The sequence below is a fragment of the Sinohyriopsis cumingii genome, chromosome 8 (genome assembly GCF_028554795.1).
Source record: "Sinohyriopsis cumingii isolate HCF-2022 chromosome 8, ASM2855479v2, whole genome shotgun sequence".
Lineage (NCBI taxonomy): Eukaryota > Metazoa > Mollusca > Bivalvia > Unionida > Unionidae > Sinohyriopsis > Sinohyriopsis cumingii.
In genome coordinates, this window is record NC_142968.1 from 109,541,553 (window position 1) to 109,557,583 (window position 16,031).

At 37.7% G+C, this 16,031-nt stretch overlaps 1 protein-coding gene across 1 annotated transcript in view; it reads right to left on the reverse strand.

Moving 5' to 3' along the window:
- LOC149794363 (uncharacterized) overlaps positions 1-16,031 on the reverse strand; it is a 116,804-nt gene that overhangs the window by 55,273 nt on the left and 45,500 nt on the right. Inside the window, exon 7 of the mRNA XM_089968529.1 lies at positions 5,445-5,588. Within this exon, the coding sequence (XP_089824655.1) occupies positions 5,445-5,588 (144 nt within the window). The remainder of the gene's footprint in view (positions 1-5,444; positions 5,589-16,031) is intronic.

Sequence of the window (16,031 nt, forward strand, 5' to 3'; positions counted from 1 at the left end):
CGGTGATAGTATCCACTTTGGAAATAGGCTAGGTTATTTTGGTCTATTTTAGTCAAAATTGGTTAGTAGATATGATAGATCCTTTTTGCCATGATCCTGAAAATGTTGGATATCATGGATCAAATGGCTTGGATAGTAACTGGGGCTTAATTGTTCTCCTAAGATAACCAGAGAAAGAAATCAGTCAGCTAAGGGACTGAGTCACTCAAATTGACTATGCTGTTGACTTCGGACCAGTCCCTAAACACGTGCCACTTTCATTGTATGCCTTCAAAGTGGAAAGCCTTCTAGCCTGCAAGATTGCCTATATAATCAAATGTTGAAATGCCTCTTTTTCACAGAGCTCTCCCGAAAAGAGCCAGGTGTGAATGAGCAGCCAGTAGGAACAGGGATGAAATACCTGTGACTGTTTCTATTTGATTAGGTTTCGGTTCACCAAGATTTTCCTAGGCAGTTATTAAATGATCAGAGAGGGGCTATCAGACTCACTTGGCAGTTCTGACCTCTCAATTTCTGTTCTATCAACAGTACTAAAAGACTAAGACGGGACTGGGAGGAGGTGAGGTAGGCAAAGGCCCAAACCCTAATTATCCGATTGATATTGCATCCGTAGCCCAGGCTTATGTGTCTGGGATCAGAGAGACAAACGTGGGTAGTCTGTGATTTCAACCTGTAGCAAGGTCTATGATTATACGCCCCTAAAGCATACAAATCCAATTAAGTATCAATTGATTAGTGGAACGTTGCCTATGAAGGATCTTACCAAAGTATGACAGAAAGTTGTCCAGAACACTTATCCTATTGGAATGCATCTAATTTGTGCAGTTGTATTTAACTACCAAACCAGACTGCATAGCTATTGTGATTTGGTCAGCCCACCTCACCTCGTTTGAGAAGGAAGGTCACAAACACCGAGTTGTCCAACATGATAAATACTACTTTCCTGAAATGATGGTCCTTCCAGAAATGAAAAATATTGATTACAACATTCCTTTTTATCACGCTGATGTGACGAGTTAATCCCTCTGGATTCAAGGTGCCAGTAACCATGTCGAAGCAACAAGTGGGCTCCTCATCAGTAGGACTTGGTACCTGCATATATATACCACAATTTCTGGCTGATTTATTTCCAGAGAGATCCTGACAGTGAGACAATGTTGTGCGACTGATGCAGGAATACTAATCATGTGTGCTTGATCCTGACCTTGTGATCAAATAGACAAGAAATAGGGCATCACTGGACCAACAGGGCCATCTGCAAAGTAGACATGAAAGGTGCCAAAGGAGATTCAAATCCACTGCTGCACTGAGCAAGCTGAGGATTCACAGGAACGCTCTTGCTGTAATCAACTCCCTATCGGATACTGACTCTGCGAGTTCAATAATCCATAAGACACGTAACTGAGAGAGATGGACTATGTTGAGATTGGTGAAAAACAACATGCCTGCATGGACAAACAAGTCTCATGAAAGGAAGGATATTATTCCTGCTTTACACCAGAATTGAACTTATCTTGTGTTTTTGGACAATGTTGTCCATATTCACCGCATTAGCTGTTGATCAAGCCGACTTGAACAAAATGTCGATGGTACAAAAAGATAAAAACCGAGTAGATTTCCATTAAGTTAAAACACGGTACACAATGTATGCGAATAAAATAAAACCTAATTATATGAAGTGTGTCAGTCTCAAAACTATCACCATGAATATTAATGTAACAGTGAAATGAATACAAGTAAACAACTGCAAATATATTAACTCCAATAATGATTTACCCTACACATCATGACACAGATCAAATGACGAAGCTAGACTGTCTTGTGAACATGTACAAAATCAGTCAACAGATGATATGATATCACCATCCTGAGAATATGTTAGTAAACAAAATGAACGAGTACGGTTCATATAACCATATGTCCTGGCAGTCCAAATTTAAAATTCAAAGTTTATTGCATAGTTAGAAATTCACATCTTTGGAACAAATTCGTGATCCTCAATCACTGTTTTGTTTTCTTGTCAGTTGTAAGGCTATACTGCCATCAACTACTTTACCATACTGTCAGCTACGTTGCTGCACTACCAGCTATGCTGCTAGATTAACAGTTATGCTGTCACGCTGCCAGCTAATACATTTAGAGCTACGCTGCCACACCACCAGCTATGTTGAAATACTGCCAGCACACTGCTGTCATGCCGACAGCCCGATCACATTTAAGTAGACCAAAATGGCTAGTGTATTGTATTGAATAAACATCTTGATAAATAAATGATTGATAAATAGCATATAAAATACAATTTTAGTTATTGCAAAATCCATGCAAATACATACTACCTTTAATTTTATATTTCAATATAAAGACATTAAGGGTAAACTACATCAAACTGACAATTCTCCATACCCAAACAAGGTACAATTTGTAAGAATTCCAATTATCAAAAATAAAAGATAATATGGTATATCCATACGAGACATTTAAAGTTTAAGACAAAGCAACTATTTACTACTATGGCCGTAGTAAAGTCTCTAATAAAGACACTTACTAACATCGATCTCTGTGCCTGAACATAGCAATATGCTTCATATAAGTACTAACAAAAACACGTCCAAGACACAATGGTAAAGTACCAATGCACATCATTAAATATGATATCTCGCTATGAGCGAAATACGAGATGCGCCTATTTCTGAGTCACTATTTGTCAGGGTAACAAGAGAAAAAGATGAACAACTCTAAGTAACGATGTGCGCATCTACAAATTCAATTTCATATAATTATTTTAATGCACCATCAAGTTATCTTCTTGCTTCATTCCATGACAAATACAGGTTATAATTTTTGTTAACGCCCATTACATTTTATTGAGACCAATTAGGAGCGCAAAAAACATTTCTCCTGGTATGCAAACTGAGGAAACTACAATACACCCGATGCATCGATAAAGTCTAAACTGATCGAATATTCATTCTTTTTAATGGAAATTATAATTGATTAATCCATTTGCATCTTGAACACCAGTCTGTAATGTAGTAGTTGAGATGATAGGTCAATAATCAGCGTAAGCTCAAGACAGTAAAATGAGCCTAGAGCAAAATCCCCGAGAGTACAGTTTTTTTTATAAAAAAAACTCCATCGCCATCTTGTCAATTAACGACCAGATCTTCTTCTTCTTAATTTCAGCTTTCGCAAATCTGATGAAATTTATCATCAAAAGTGAAGAACAAAGAGAAGCGGGATGGGTAAATGAAATCCGAAGCCTTTCCAAAACAACATCGATCGAATATTCCTTTTGTAAAAATATGTTCACCGTGGATGGAAATCATGGATTCTGGAGCCAACCAGTTGGCTGTCTACAGGCAATTGGGGTGTCAAGTCAACTGCAATTATTAGAAGGCATGGAAAAAAAGAGATTCTATTTGCTATCCCATTTAATAACGTGCCTCCTAAATTTGAAATTTGACTCAGGTCAAAACTGTTGCTGTTGCTGAGAAGTATTCGGTCTCTTATCTCTTTGCCGACGTTCATCGTTCCATTGATGATAAAACCGATTCGGCCTAAACATCTGGGAAGGAAGCATGGCCACTTGGTGGGGGAGTTCCTGTAATGTTTGCATCCTCACTCACTCTATCCTTCCGCCGTATATTAACGGCATCTCAAAGGGCGCTGCACCAAGCACCGAAGGAAAGGTGCAGTTTGATTGATGCCTATCGAAGACAGGCAACTCATCTGACCAAACCTAAGTTACGATAAGTCGTTATAGCGTTAACCATAAAATGGTGTGCAGCCTCGTTAATAACATTTAAGAACTAAAAATGGAATCCAGGCGTGCTCGCATTTTGCTTTTCCCGAAAGCTGAAAAAAATCACTAGCGATGCTAAGTCCAATGTTGAAGATTACTATATTAGTAACGAACTTTGCAATGGCGTGAAATACATCCATGTCCACCTTGTATAAATGTGATGCAGTCATATTCACCACCACAGTATTCTTATCAAGTGTTGGAAGCTCTGTGACAAATGTGTCTGAAAACATTATATACAAGGATGACAAAGAAACTGGTGGTAGTTGACTTTCCGAGAAAAACACTTGAGAATTCCCAGGTCATGGAGTTTTTCAGGTCGTTAGAAAATAGGTACGGCCAGCCAGACTGCTCGACTGACTCGTCAGGAGTCAGAACGGAGTTAAACAAGTTGAATGCATGATGAAATGGATTACATAGATCCGATAAAACTCCGATGTACTGAGACTGACAGAACCAAACTCTATGCTCAGACATGCTCATGTTCTTATCCTCATTCACATGCCTAGATGTGTGGTGCATATTCTTCCAAAAGCTCTAAATTATCAATGGAGTTTTACTATAGACATCAAGAAAAAACATTGTCCTGAATTTAGCCAATTCGCTGTCACTTCCTATACTAACTGACATATCTGCAGCTCTGATAGTATTTGCAAAACAAAATCAAGCACGTCAATTCCACAACACCGTTTTCCTCCAATGCTGCTCATGTAATCGTCATAATTAGCATCTTATGTCTTATTGTAGATGGGAGGTGAGGTAGGTGGTGAACCATTGTGATATCCCCCACTATGCCTGCAGTTGATTCAGTTTTCAAGTGAAGGTTCAAGATATGGCATTGCACTGTACTAGACATCACATTATTCTCCTTGCTTTTGTACTTTTAAGACCAGACACTTTCAAACAATAATGCAATCATACTGCATGTTGATGAGGAAGACACGTCTCGTGTCTCGTGTGTTATTGCTTGCTTCAAAACTCCCTGCACTTATGCATTTTGTCGTTGTTTAAGTGAAATGACAAGAATGACCGAAAAATGGAATTACAGTAACAAAACGTATTAAATGGGCAGAAATATATATGCAGTGAGCTCAAACAACAATCAACATACATATGCCAATGAAACCGTGCTGGATCACAAAGTCGAAATAAACAAAGTCAACAACTGCATACAAATACACATAAATATTGATCGAAAATAACAAACAATGTGTACGAGTAGCAAAAACTTTATCACAACTTTCTGGGTCTATGGACTTGAAGTCTTGCAAGACTATGTTGATAGTACTGAGCGAGAGCGCAAAACTGGTGCCATCTAGTGGTGGTCAAAGAGAGGTAATGGGTAAGAGTTTATTTCCTGTTGTCTCAATGATATATAGTCAGAAAAGACAAAGTTATCGCCTTTTTGGGAAGGCTGGTTTGGAAGGTCGCGGAAATTATTTTTGCTAATGCTAATGTCATCGAGAGTTGTATTCAAATGAGCAAGTGTTCTCTCTCTCTCTCTCTAATGACTGTCAACATCCTTGTTCCAATGACATCATGACAATATAGCACATATTGCCCCTACACCACAACCATGATAACATTCTATGTATTCAATGTATTCCATTTGATTATCGAACATTTCTTATGGGAACTGTACCTCCGCCAACTACATTGTTCTTCATTCTTCGTACGACATGCACGAGTGATGAGGGAGTTTTGGTAGATGCGAACATAGGTGGAATATCAAGCGGCATGCAGCTTCGCACAAAACCTCTGAAGATATTTAGCAAATCTAGGCTAGCTACAAAAGAAATAGAACATAAGTGTACATGCATAGATACATACATACATACATACATACATACATACATACATACATACATATATACATACATGCATACATACATACATACATACATACATACATACATACATACATACATACATACATGCATACATACATAGATGCATACATACATACATACATACATACATACATACATACATACATACATAACAAAGACACCAATTATTAGAGCAAAATATATTTCTTAAATAATAACTTCATGATCATAACACCTTAAAAGTACGACCCTGAAACCCTGCCCTCCCCATCTAAATTCGATGCTTATAAGGTACAAATTGTCTGACCATATAAGTTGCAGAGAGTCAGAATGATCTTACCTTAGATATAGGAAAAGATGTAATTTCAACTACGGGTAGGCTTGGATTTTGTAACCATAGTATGATCGGGCAAGTGCCATTGAAGAAACATATTGCCAAAGAAGGAGAATAAGCAAGGGGTGGGGAAAGTTACATATCTGGTCCCCTGTGATATGTGATACATCTTTTAAGCCTTTGATATACTCACCTAGTGTATTGATTCCATGTGGTCAAATGCTGCTTTTAGGATAAATGGAAAATAATCTCTTGGGAATCCAGCAGAATCATATTGCCGAGTCAATGAGAAGCTGTTGAATCACCCTGCAAGGTTTTCTTTAATGGTTTGAGTGTAACTGTTCCCTAGCTGACATTGGGCAGAATATATTTCACAACTTTCCATTGGCCATTACATGTGACTTATGTCAAGCATGTGATTAAAGGATCATAAATATAACTATATTTGCAATCTTTAAAATTGATTTGTGACAAATACATCTTTATTGTAAAACACAATTAAGTATTTATCATAAAAAATGAAAATATGATGTTGATATCATTATATTCGTAACACGATTACTCTAGAATTTCCGTACAATCCTTGCTGATGGGAACCACCTACATGCCAATCCAGCGCATAAGTATGGATGGTAGTATGTACAACTGAAGAAAAAAAAATTATCACGCTAAATCGGTATGCGGATAATACTGTGCACCTCTACTGGCCAGCAAGTTCTCTGCTACCATCTTCATTACTAGCAGCATTTGTGAGACATAGTCACAGTCATATTAGGTGATTATTATTGTGGGAGATGATAAGCTGTTTTTGTCACTTCCTGGTAGTTGTAGCTGTGTAAAGAAAAGTCTATTCACTCTAGAAGCACGTAATTTCCTCTCAAAACAAACAAATAACCCAGGCACGTCACCAGAATGCAGTAAAAGTTTTAACGCAAGTTGGTCTTTCTTGATTAAAATAATAATGGAAGTTGAAACTTTGGACTAAGCCGTTCACTGAGCAGGAGGTGGTGAACAAACTTTTGGTGGCAATAAGCACATGACTTCTTCGATTGACGCTCAGAAAGCGGTCTTCCCATGTCAGCATTATATAGAAGGAATATAAAGTTAGCGAACTCTGTAAGAGTGTGGCATTGCTGCACCTCTTGTGCAATCTTAAAAAGTTTAGTGAAGTCAATACAAAGTGAAGAGTAAACGTCCCGATAGATAGTACTTTCAAGCTGAGCCCTAAGCAAGTCATCCCTACCCTTAGCATAGTCTCACGTCTCTGGAACTGAAACATCTCCATATTAGGAAACCTAAATGTTAGTTTCGATAGACTCTCCTATGGCCACAAGATGTTGACCTTGAGTGGCATAGGCATCAGAGGGTACTGTATAAGCAGCATGCCTACTTGGCTCCATAAAGGAAAAGGAAAATGTCCTTGCCTTTGCTCGAGCTTATGTTGCATCAAGTGGATACTGATGACCAAAACATGGCCTAGATTAAACAGGGTGCCTTGTGTCGCTATAATGGGTTATATGATCAATCGGAGTTCCCATAATCTAATATCGGAATGGCATACTAGACAAAAGGCATCACTTATTTGACATTGTAGGTAAGATCGACTTTGTTGTTGACCCTCATATGCTCTGATTCGTAGGATATTGACAGAACAGTTCTATCTCGTCCTTCATAACATTGTTAGGTGCCTTATGCTAGGACAAATTATGGAATATGTGAACCACAAAGCCTGTCCCTGTTTCCGTTGTGCAAGACAATATCTGAATTGGACATGCATTCTCTCCATCTGGCTCATATTTGCAGTGGCGTCACTCGGGTTGGTATCACCCAGTGCGGTAGCTCATGGTGTCACCCCCATGGTCCTCCTTCCGTAACAGACCATACAGAATCCTTAGTAATGTCATTTTGGTGTCACCCCCTCTGATGGTGTCACCCGGTGCAGTCCGCACCCCCCGCATCCCCCTAGCGACGCCACTGCTGTGCCTGCTAGTCATGTATTTAACTATGATCGGTTATCCGCTTATGAAATCCGACTAGACCGAGCAGTGTGTGCTTTGTAAAATTTGCAATTTTTCATTTTGGTGTCACCCCTCTGAGATGGTGTCACCCGGTGCGGTCCGCACCCCCTAGCGACGCCACTGCATATTTGGTAGTGTGAGAAGGCCAGCCGTCGTACGCTTGAGGCATCAGGACTACAGGTACCGCTGAAAAGTCTTCTCTGGCTGAAGCTGCGAAGCTCGAGTTGGAGCTGCTTGAGTAGCTTTAGTCAAAAGAGATATACTGATTTATTAACTGGATCGTGAGACCTCTGCTTTTTTGTACTCCTCAATCAGGAATACATTGACAGAGGCAATGTCAACAATGATGCAAGTGGTGTCTTCTTCAACATGCATTAATTTGTCTTCCTTTTACGTTTAGACTGTCTGCCGAGTACTGTATCCCACTGACTCTCCATCCATACGCTGCATCTTCGATACTTCCACCAGTGGCATCCATACATGCTAAACACTCTGCCCACATGCTGCATATTTGATATGTATTTCCCAAGTGCTAAATATATACTATTTTTTGTAATCGCCGTTCAGTGATTTACACTGAATGCATTGAGTCTTGCCCATATTCAGTTAGTTCAGTGAATACAAATAGAGCAAGGCAAATATTAACATTGGTGTAGCTACTCAGGCGTAGCCTTATAAACTCATGAAATGAACAAAACTGGTCTACTTCTGTATATTGTCAAAATTAAGCTTTAAAGCAAGGGCTCAAGCATCAGTCTATACAGATGAAGTCATTGAGCGTAAAGCTTTATAACTATCAATGTGGACGCTATTTGGCTATGTGTATCTATAGAAAATTTACCTGTGTCTATCCAAGAATTAAGTAGAAGTTTATACACGAGACATGCATACAATATCTTACCTGCCAACCAATAGACAAGCAGAAGCATAACAAAAGTGGCATGAAAGCGTAACCTGGGCATGACAAATTTCTTCCGTACTTTACATGCCATATTTACAATAAACTATATGAAACATGCACATTTTAATCTTCTTTTAATCTGTATCTTCAGCTGGCTAAAGTGATCACAAATGGGCAAAATCCACATGGAATAGTACCAGAATACAAATATAAAACATAATGAGTATGCATATAACACACGCTTTAGCTAGTCTACATGTCTAACTTTCTCTGAGTGATCATAAAGCAAACTCCACAAATTCAGCAACAAGCATGACGATGTGCTCAACCTGTGTGCTGTATTACATCACTCTCATGTTCTTCTTTCAGTATTTCAAGACACTGTTGGTGTTTCATTTTTCTGCGCCAACACGTTTGAAGTTAAAAATCATCATTCTCTATTATTGTTTAGTCATATAACATTCATGAGTCTCATCGGTGATGTCTCTTTTGTTTAACATCTGGTCCCATGTTTTAAAATATAGACTGGTCCACTATCCCATTTTCCTTCATTAATATAATTAACTTGTCAAATAAATTTTCAAATTTAAGAAACAGTTTTCTTCCTTGGAAATGTGTCACATACACCTGCTATAAATAAAACATAAAGGACGTACATGTAGGTCTACGATGGGCAAATATACTAACATTCTATTTTTAAAAAGCAGTCTTCTTTTTTAGAATATTCTCAAATTTATATGATGTTTTGCATTAAAGAGATGATAATAAAAACAACAAATACAACTTGCATTGCTTTAATTTTCTTCCATTTATTTTCCTTTAACCGCGTGATCCATATACGAATCAACTGCATAACTTAAAGGTTTATAATTGATGCTGCAGAATATACAACAGTCGCATACACATTTCTAATGTATATACTAGCAACTTGTACAGGTAACTACAAAAAGGTACCTAATATGTGCAACTTACAACCAACCAACCAACAAGAGATAGAAAACTTCATCTCGGATGGAAAAGAACACCATATAGTTGTAAATAAAAATGGATAATTATTTTATGAGAAGACAAACTCGTCAAGCTTGCTGCATAATTGAGTACAAGAAGTTACTGATGTATGTTTTGAATGGTTTCTGAAGAAACCCTGCTACCTTGTATGAGCCGAAGATGTACCAGAAGTACAGATGCATTTGGCACCGTTTTCTTATCTAAAGGAGTTCACACTATCTGACTGCCACCTACGTTGTCATATAACGTTTTGCTTTCATAGCTATAATTGTTAGCCTTGGAGGGGTGAATTTGCAAGATTGTTGTCATATTCCTAATATAGTATGATCGGGTAGTATTTGAAGAAGAAACATGTGTTTGCTATTTATTAATGATCCTCACAATAAAGTAAATACATGTTTAAAATTTTGAAAAGATAATGTATTTTCACACAAATAAACGTACATAATGCAAAATATTCCACTTTTGACACATTTTAGAGTAACTATTTACTACAAACGGTCAAATTAAGAATATTGACAAAGATATTATTTTCTAGTCTGTTCACTGTGCCCAATTAAATGCCGGAAAAACAAATAGTGATTTCCTGTATGTCACTGAATAATGAAGAATCGTTTCCAAGAAAAGGCTGTATATATCTACAAATGTTTGGTATATCAGAAAAATGCCTTCTTCAGAGATGCTGTCAGGATTTTATCAAAAGTGGGAAGCTCCGGACGTGTCACAAAAATGGGGGGAGGGTAGGAAAAAGTGGGTAGGAAATAGCCATAGTTCAATACATACTTAAGACTCAGACATCCATTCCTGTCTGTCTGTTCCATTCTATTTATGCCCTGTTTAAATCAAAATCATCAAACGATGTCTCCTTTAGCTATATAAGAGTTAATCTGTTGATGGCTTCTGAGGTTAATATGTTACTTATTTGTGTATGAATATTATTCTGTGATGAGAACCTCATTCATATTCTGCTGTCTGAAGTGGCATATTCATAACTAGCTTAGCCGACTTGAACAAGTTTTCAGACTGTTCTTTATGGTTGTTATCTACAATTTTCCACCGCTCATATCTATTGTCTCTTCGATATATCTGCTCAAAAATAATTTTTTACTAACATGAGTTCTGTCAAAGTTTCACTTTCTTGATTCAGTGTTTTGTTGACTACTATGTTAGATTTCTTATCTGTTCTGTAATGCTGTATTATGGTTTTAAATCCACTATTGCCATAGTCTGCTTGTTAAGACTGAGGCGTTTTGATTAAATGAATATCTTTAGTGTTTAAGTTTATTTTAAGATTATTATTTATTAAATTTTTGCTAACCTTCTTATGATGGAACTTTCACTATACTTTTAATCTTCCTGCATTTTACTTAGGCTAGTATTTTATCTTTTCAACATCTAATTTTAAAATACAGCTGAATAGGCGGTTGATCGGGATACTGTATGTTGTTATGCATTCTGCATGAATAACCGACTCACGTTCAACATAATTTTCAGGTAAAACATCAATCGTTGGTATTTCTAGTACCACTTACACAGCTCCAATAATCTGATATACTTCAAAACTTTTTAAAATTATCATTGCCATCATTAATATTATCAGCCAACATTTGACAATGAATCATGTTGGGAGTAAATCATTTTGGGTGTTCTAGGTAGCCCATATTTTACACATTCATTTGTAAAAATTCCACTAGGATTGCAAGGTTAAAACTGCGCCAGAATGACTTTTCCAGAGCCTAAAGTGCCAACCAAATTCAGTTTAATAACTATTTATCTCCGATGTGTAAACAGTTCGAAATTTGATAATGAGACATTTGTTGGCAAACAAAACGAGACCCCTACGGGCGGCATGACATTTGTCATGACAAGGACTTTAATTATATAAAAACGAGTACTGCGTATATTCTATTTTTTTAATGTGCAACTTTAAACTAATTTGAAGGGAAATCTAGAGCAACTCTCCAAGTACATGAACTCATGCAGATTTTACAGAATCTATGCTTCTTTAGCTCCAAATCATACTTCTCCTAAATACATTATTGCTTATCTACTCTGAAGGGTTTCTTACCAAATTCTTTAAATGGTTGTTTATTTAGGACATATCTAAACAAAGATGTATTTGGCACACCCTTCCCATGTGCTCTTGTACTCGAATCTGCTTTAAATGTAAAATAGCTGGTTTACTTTGCACAATCACATGACAATCTGAACCGTAAACAGTCACCAGGTCACATGACGAAATGTCACAATCTGGATTCTGGATTATATTTCCACACATATTCGTGCTACAAATTTCCAGAAAAAATATAAAATACAGGATTCACCAGATTGATCACCGAGCAATCTAAATATGCCAATTCCAGTTTTATATCTGAGACTGATGATACTGATGTATAGAATACAGCATGTATAATCTGAATGTGATTCGCGAACTATAAATATTAAACCTCGAATATGGATTCTTATTATTTATCACTCAAACATTTTGATGCATATCTAAAATTTGATGATATTATTTACACAAAAATTTCGTATAATGCTGATAAATTTCATAACATATTTGTACTACTATTTAATAACAAATACTAAATAATTAGATGAAAGGTAATTCATCATAGGCAATATAAATACTGCACATTCTGGACAAAACATTAGTTTACAAGTAAAGAAATTTGTATTGTTAAAGACATAGTATTCGAGACATAACCTAGTGTACCAGGTGCAAATAATCATACCCATCTTTTCTCTTGTTATCTATAAACGTCCGGTCCATTCAGACCTAAGATCCAGTGAATAAACATAATATAAGCTGAGCATCTACCTATACCTCGGGTATCCTTTTATTGAAAAAAGAGTGGATTCCCAATGTGAATGAGAACACTGTCTCCCGTTTAAAGCAACATAGCGGTTGCTTACGTAATATGTGACCACTCTGTCAAGTTAACAATATAATTCTCTAAAGGTTCTTGCCATCAAATTCACTTTAGAATCCAGCAAAGCTAAGAGGCTGTGTTGGTTTAATTAGGTCTGGTGGTTGCCGGGACTGCACGTAATTCACTGGCTCTGCATGCCGATGAAAATACAACAGTTTTGTATGAAATGATCTTAAGCAAGGTCCTGGTTAAAGGCAAGATATTTGAATTCAGGGAAGTCAAAATCCTGGAAAGATTCCGCTTAGAAAGCAATATGAATGATACAGGTCTAAGCAAGTCAAAGTTGGCTAACAGGTCAGATAGGTCTTTGTTATGACCAATATTCTCCAAGCCGTAATGAGCAATATCATAGAACAGTAGCCTTTAATAGTAATCGGGGCCAACTTGTTCTCCTCGAGCAACCGAAAACAAACCCAGTTGCCCGTGGTCCCGAGGCACTGAATGAGACGACATTTTTGTCTTTGAACATACCTTTAAAAACGCGCCACTTTCCTTGAAAAGCATTGAAAGTGGAGGGACTTCAAGCTCGTGCAATTCATTCCATGACTGAAGATCGAAATTGGTTCTGCTAAAAGGTCAAAAAGGAGGAGACAGCCCGGACCTGTTTGAGAATATTTGGCCAGGATGGGATCTATCGCTAGATCGAAAAGATCATTGATCCTGAATTTGCCCCAGCGGAAAGTAATCAGAATCATTCGCACTTCTGGACCCTCGGTTTCTATATAATCTTTGGAACTAAGATGGCTTGGGTTAAGCAAAGGTCCATAGACCCACCCAACTAAGAGAATGACCTCTGAAGGAGCAAACCTTGGGATCTGGTACTAGGGAAACAAAGATCGATAGTTTTTGTTTCCACCTGGTTGTTAAAAGCTGGATCATAATAATAATAATAATAATAATAATAATAATAATAATAATAATAATAATAATAATAATAATAATAATGATAATAATAATAATAATAATAATAATAATAATGAGGACTTTGTACAGCACCTAATCTTTAGAAGCTCTAAGGGCTTTACAACATTAGACAACACCTATAAGATAAAAACATATAATGATATGATTACAAAAGCAAACACCATGAAATTAGAAACCATAAACAAACATGCTGATAATATTTACGGTAGGAAACATTATTAGGTCTTTAAGTTTGTTCTTGGGTCGAAATAAGTTTTTAGTGCACTCATGAATGGAAAAACTGTGTCTTTGTGTCTAAGTTCAGTGGGGAATTCATTCCACGTTGCTGGGCCTTGGTATGCAAACGAACGCTGTCCATATGACTTTGTTTTCATAGTAGGAATAATGAGCATACGATTGTCAGGAGAGGAGCGTAGGTATCTTGCTGGTGTGTACACATGGGTGGAAAGTCGGACGTGAACAAAGATGGCCAATCTGATGAAAGACTGAAAGATGGAGCTATAATTCTGTATGGAGCATCTGTCACCTCTTTGACAGAGAATTGGAGAAGACACTGAGTATGCCGGGAATATTTCAAATTGGGATGTCAATGATGCGTAGTGTGAACCAACGACTGAATGACCTAAATTAAAAGCTTTAAAAATTTTCATCTCCAAAATACTGATACGGAGACCAGTGTCCTCAAGATCCCATGGATCACTGACACTGTCTATGTCAGGTAATAGATGGGCCCCCAAATACATGTGCTTGTGTCTGTACACATATTCTCATCCGGTGGAAGCCGTTCTTAATATATTACTGTCGTGACCCAACCAACGTTGTGCCACTGGTCCAGGAACAATACTCTCTCAATTATTTACGCTACTCCTGTTATCAAGCGGCATGAAAGAAGGATGCTTATTGAGATAGCAAGGTCATCTGCAAAAGGCACATTCTGAGGCAACGAAGATGGATAAGATCCGATCCTTCATAAAACAATCTGAGAAGTTGCAGAAACTCCATGAGTGTCATCCATTTGGTGTTGGAAATGGATTTTGTGAGGACGACGATATTAGTCACTGGAAGGTGTGGAAGACGTACTATGTTGAGCTGGGTGAAAAATTATATATCCAGACAAACTGATGGGGACAAATATCAGACGTTCCAATTGATCAAAAAACCTAGATGATGCAAAAGGGATATGAAATCGATCTTTTGTTAGACTAGAATGAAAATAATCATATCTTTCTGGAGGATTTCTTTTAAATACGCATCAATGAAACTAGAAGAATTAGTAAGGGACAGGGATACGACACCGTTCAGAAGTTTCATAGAGGTCCATGGAGTTATTTTCAAGCAGGAATGAATGCCAAAGAATGGACATGGGTCTGAAATTGGGATTTGACACACTGAGCAGAAAATTATTGGAGGAAAACTCCAGAGGTTGTGGATTCCAAATAATCTCCACCGCCCGGTTCTCGATGTGCATCCGGATCTCTTTCTTTAAAAGTGTGTCTTTAGCCGAATTTGACAGTACCTTCTTCAGGAAAGTAGAGAATGAAAGGGAATCGGTTAGGCTGAAACGAGAATCGAAGCCGCTCTAAGCCTATTTCGATTGTTCACTCGCTTGGTGGAAATAGATTGATCCCACGCTGTTTAAAAAACAACAGAGTCGGGAGCCTACTGGACAGTTTTTTGTGGGCGGTCTTGGACACAAGTCAACGGCGAGAGAACGGAGGCATGGAGGCAGAAGAACTTTGTTTTTTATCCCCTCGACGCAACTGCCTCCGAAATTAATTAGCAAATTGTCTTCATGTAAAGGATTAGAACCCTGGCTGTTTTTTGATGTTGTGAAGCAAACATTTCTATCTATTGTCTCCGGTCTTCAGATCATTGAGTGTTAATCGGAGATGATGCATAAGGTGAAGGTTGCTGAGCAGAAAGATGGAGGTGCATTTTAGGGGCTGCCTGTCTCTGAACTTCCTCTATGTTGCTACCGTAACAGAAGAAGTGATCAAAAGGAAGGTTTGCAGTGACAGAGCGGGATGTGTATTGCCAGTCTTGGCTGCAAGTCTAAAAAAATAGCTTGATATGCAAAGTCCAACAACGAAGGCGTGACCACTATATTGCGAATGACGATTGGCGTGGTGTGGAGAATGCCCTTATGCACCATAGAGAAGCAAGTGAAGTAAGGCCCGCAGTTAGTTCTTGTTAGTTACGCTTGGCATCAGCGATTGTATCAAAAATGAGGCTCGACTTAATGGTACGGTTCATTCAAGTCATTCTTAAACGACATGCTGCCG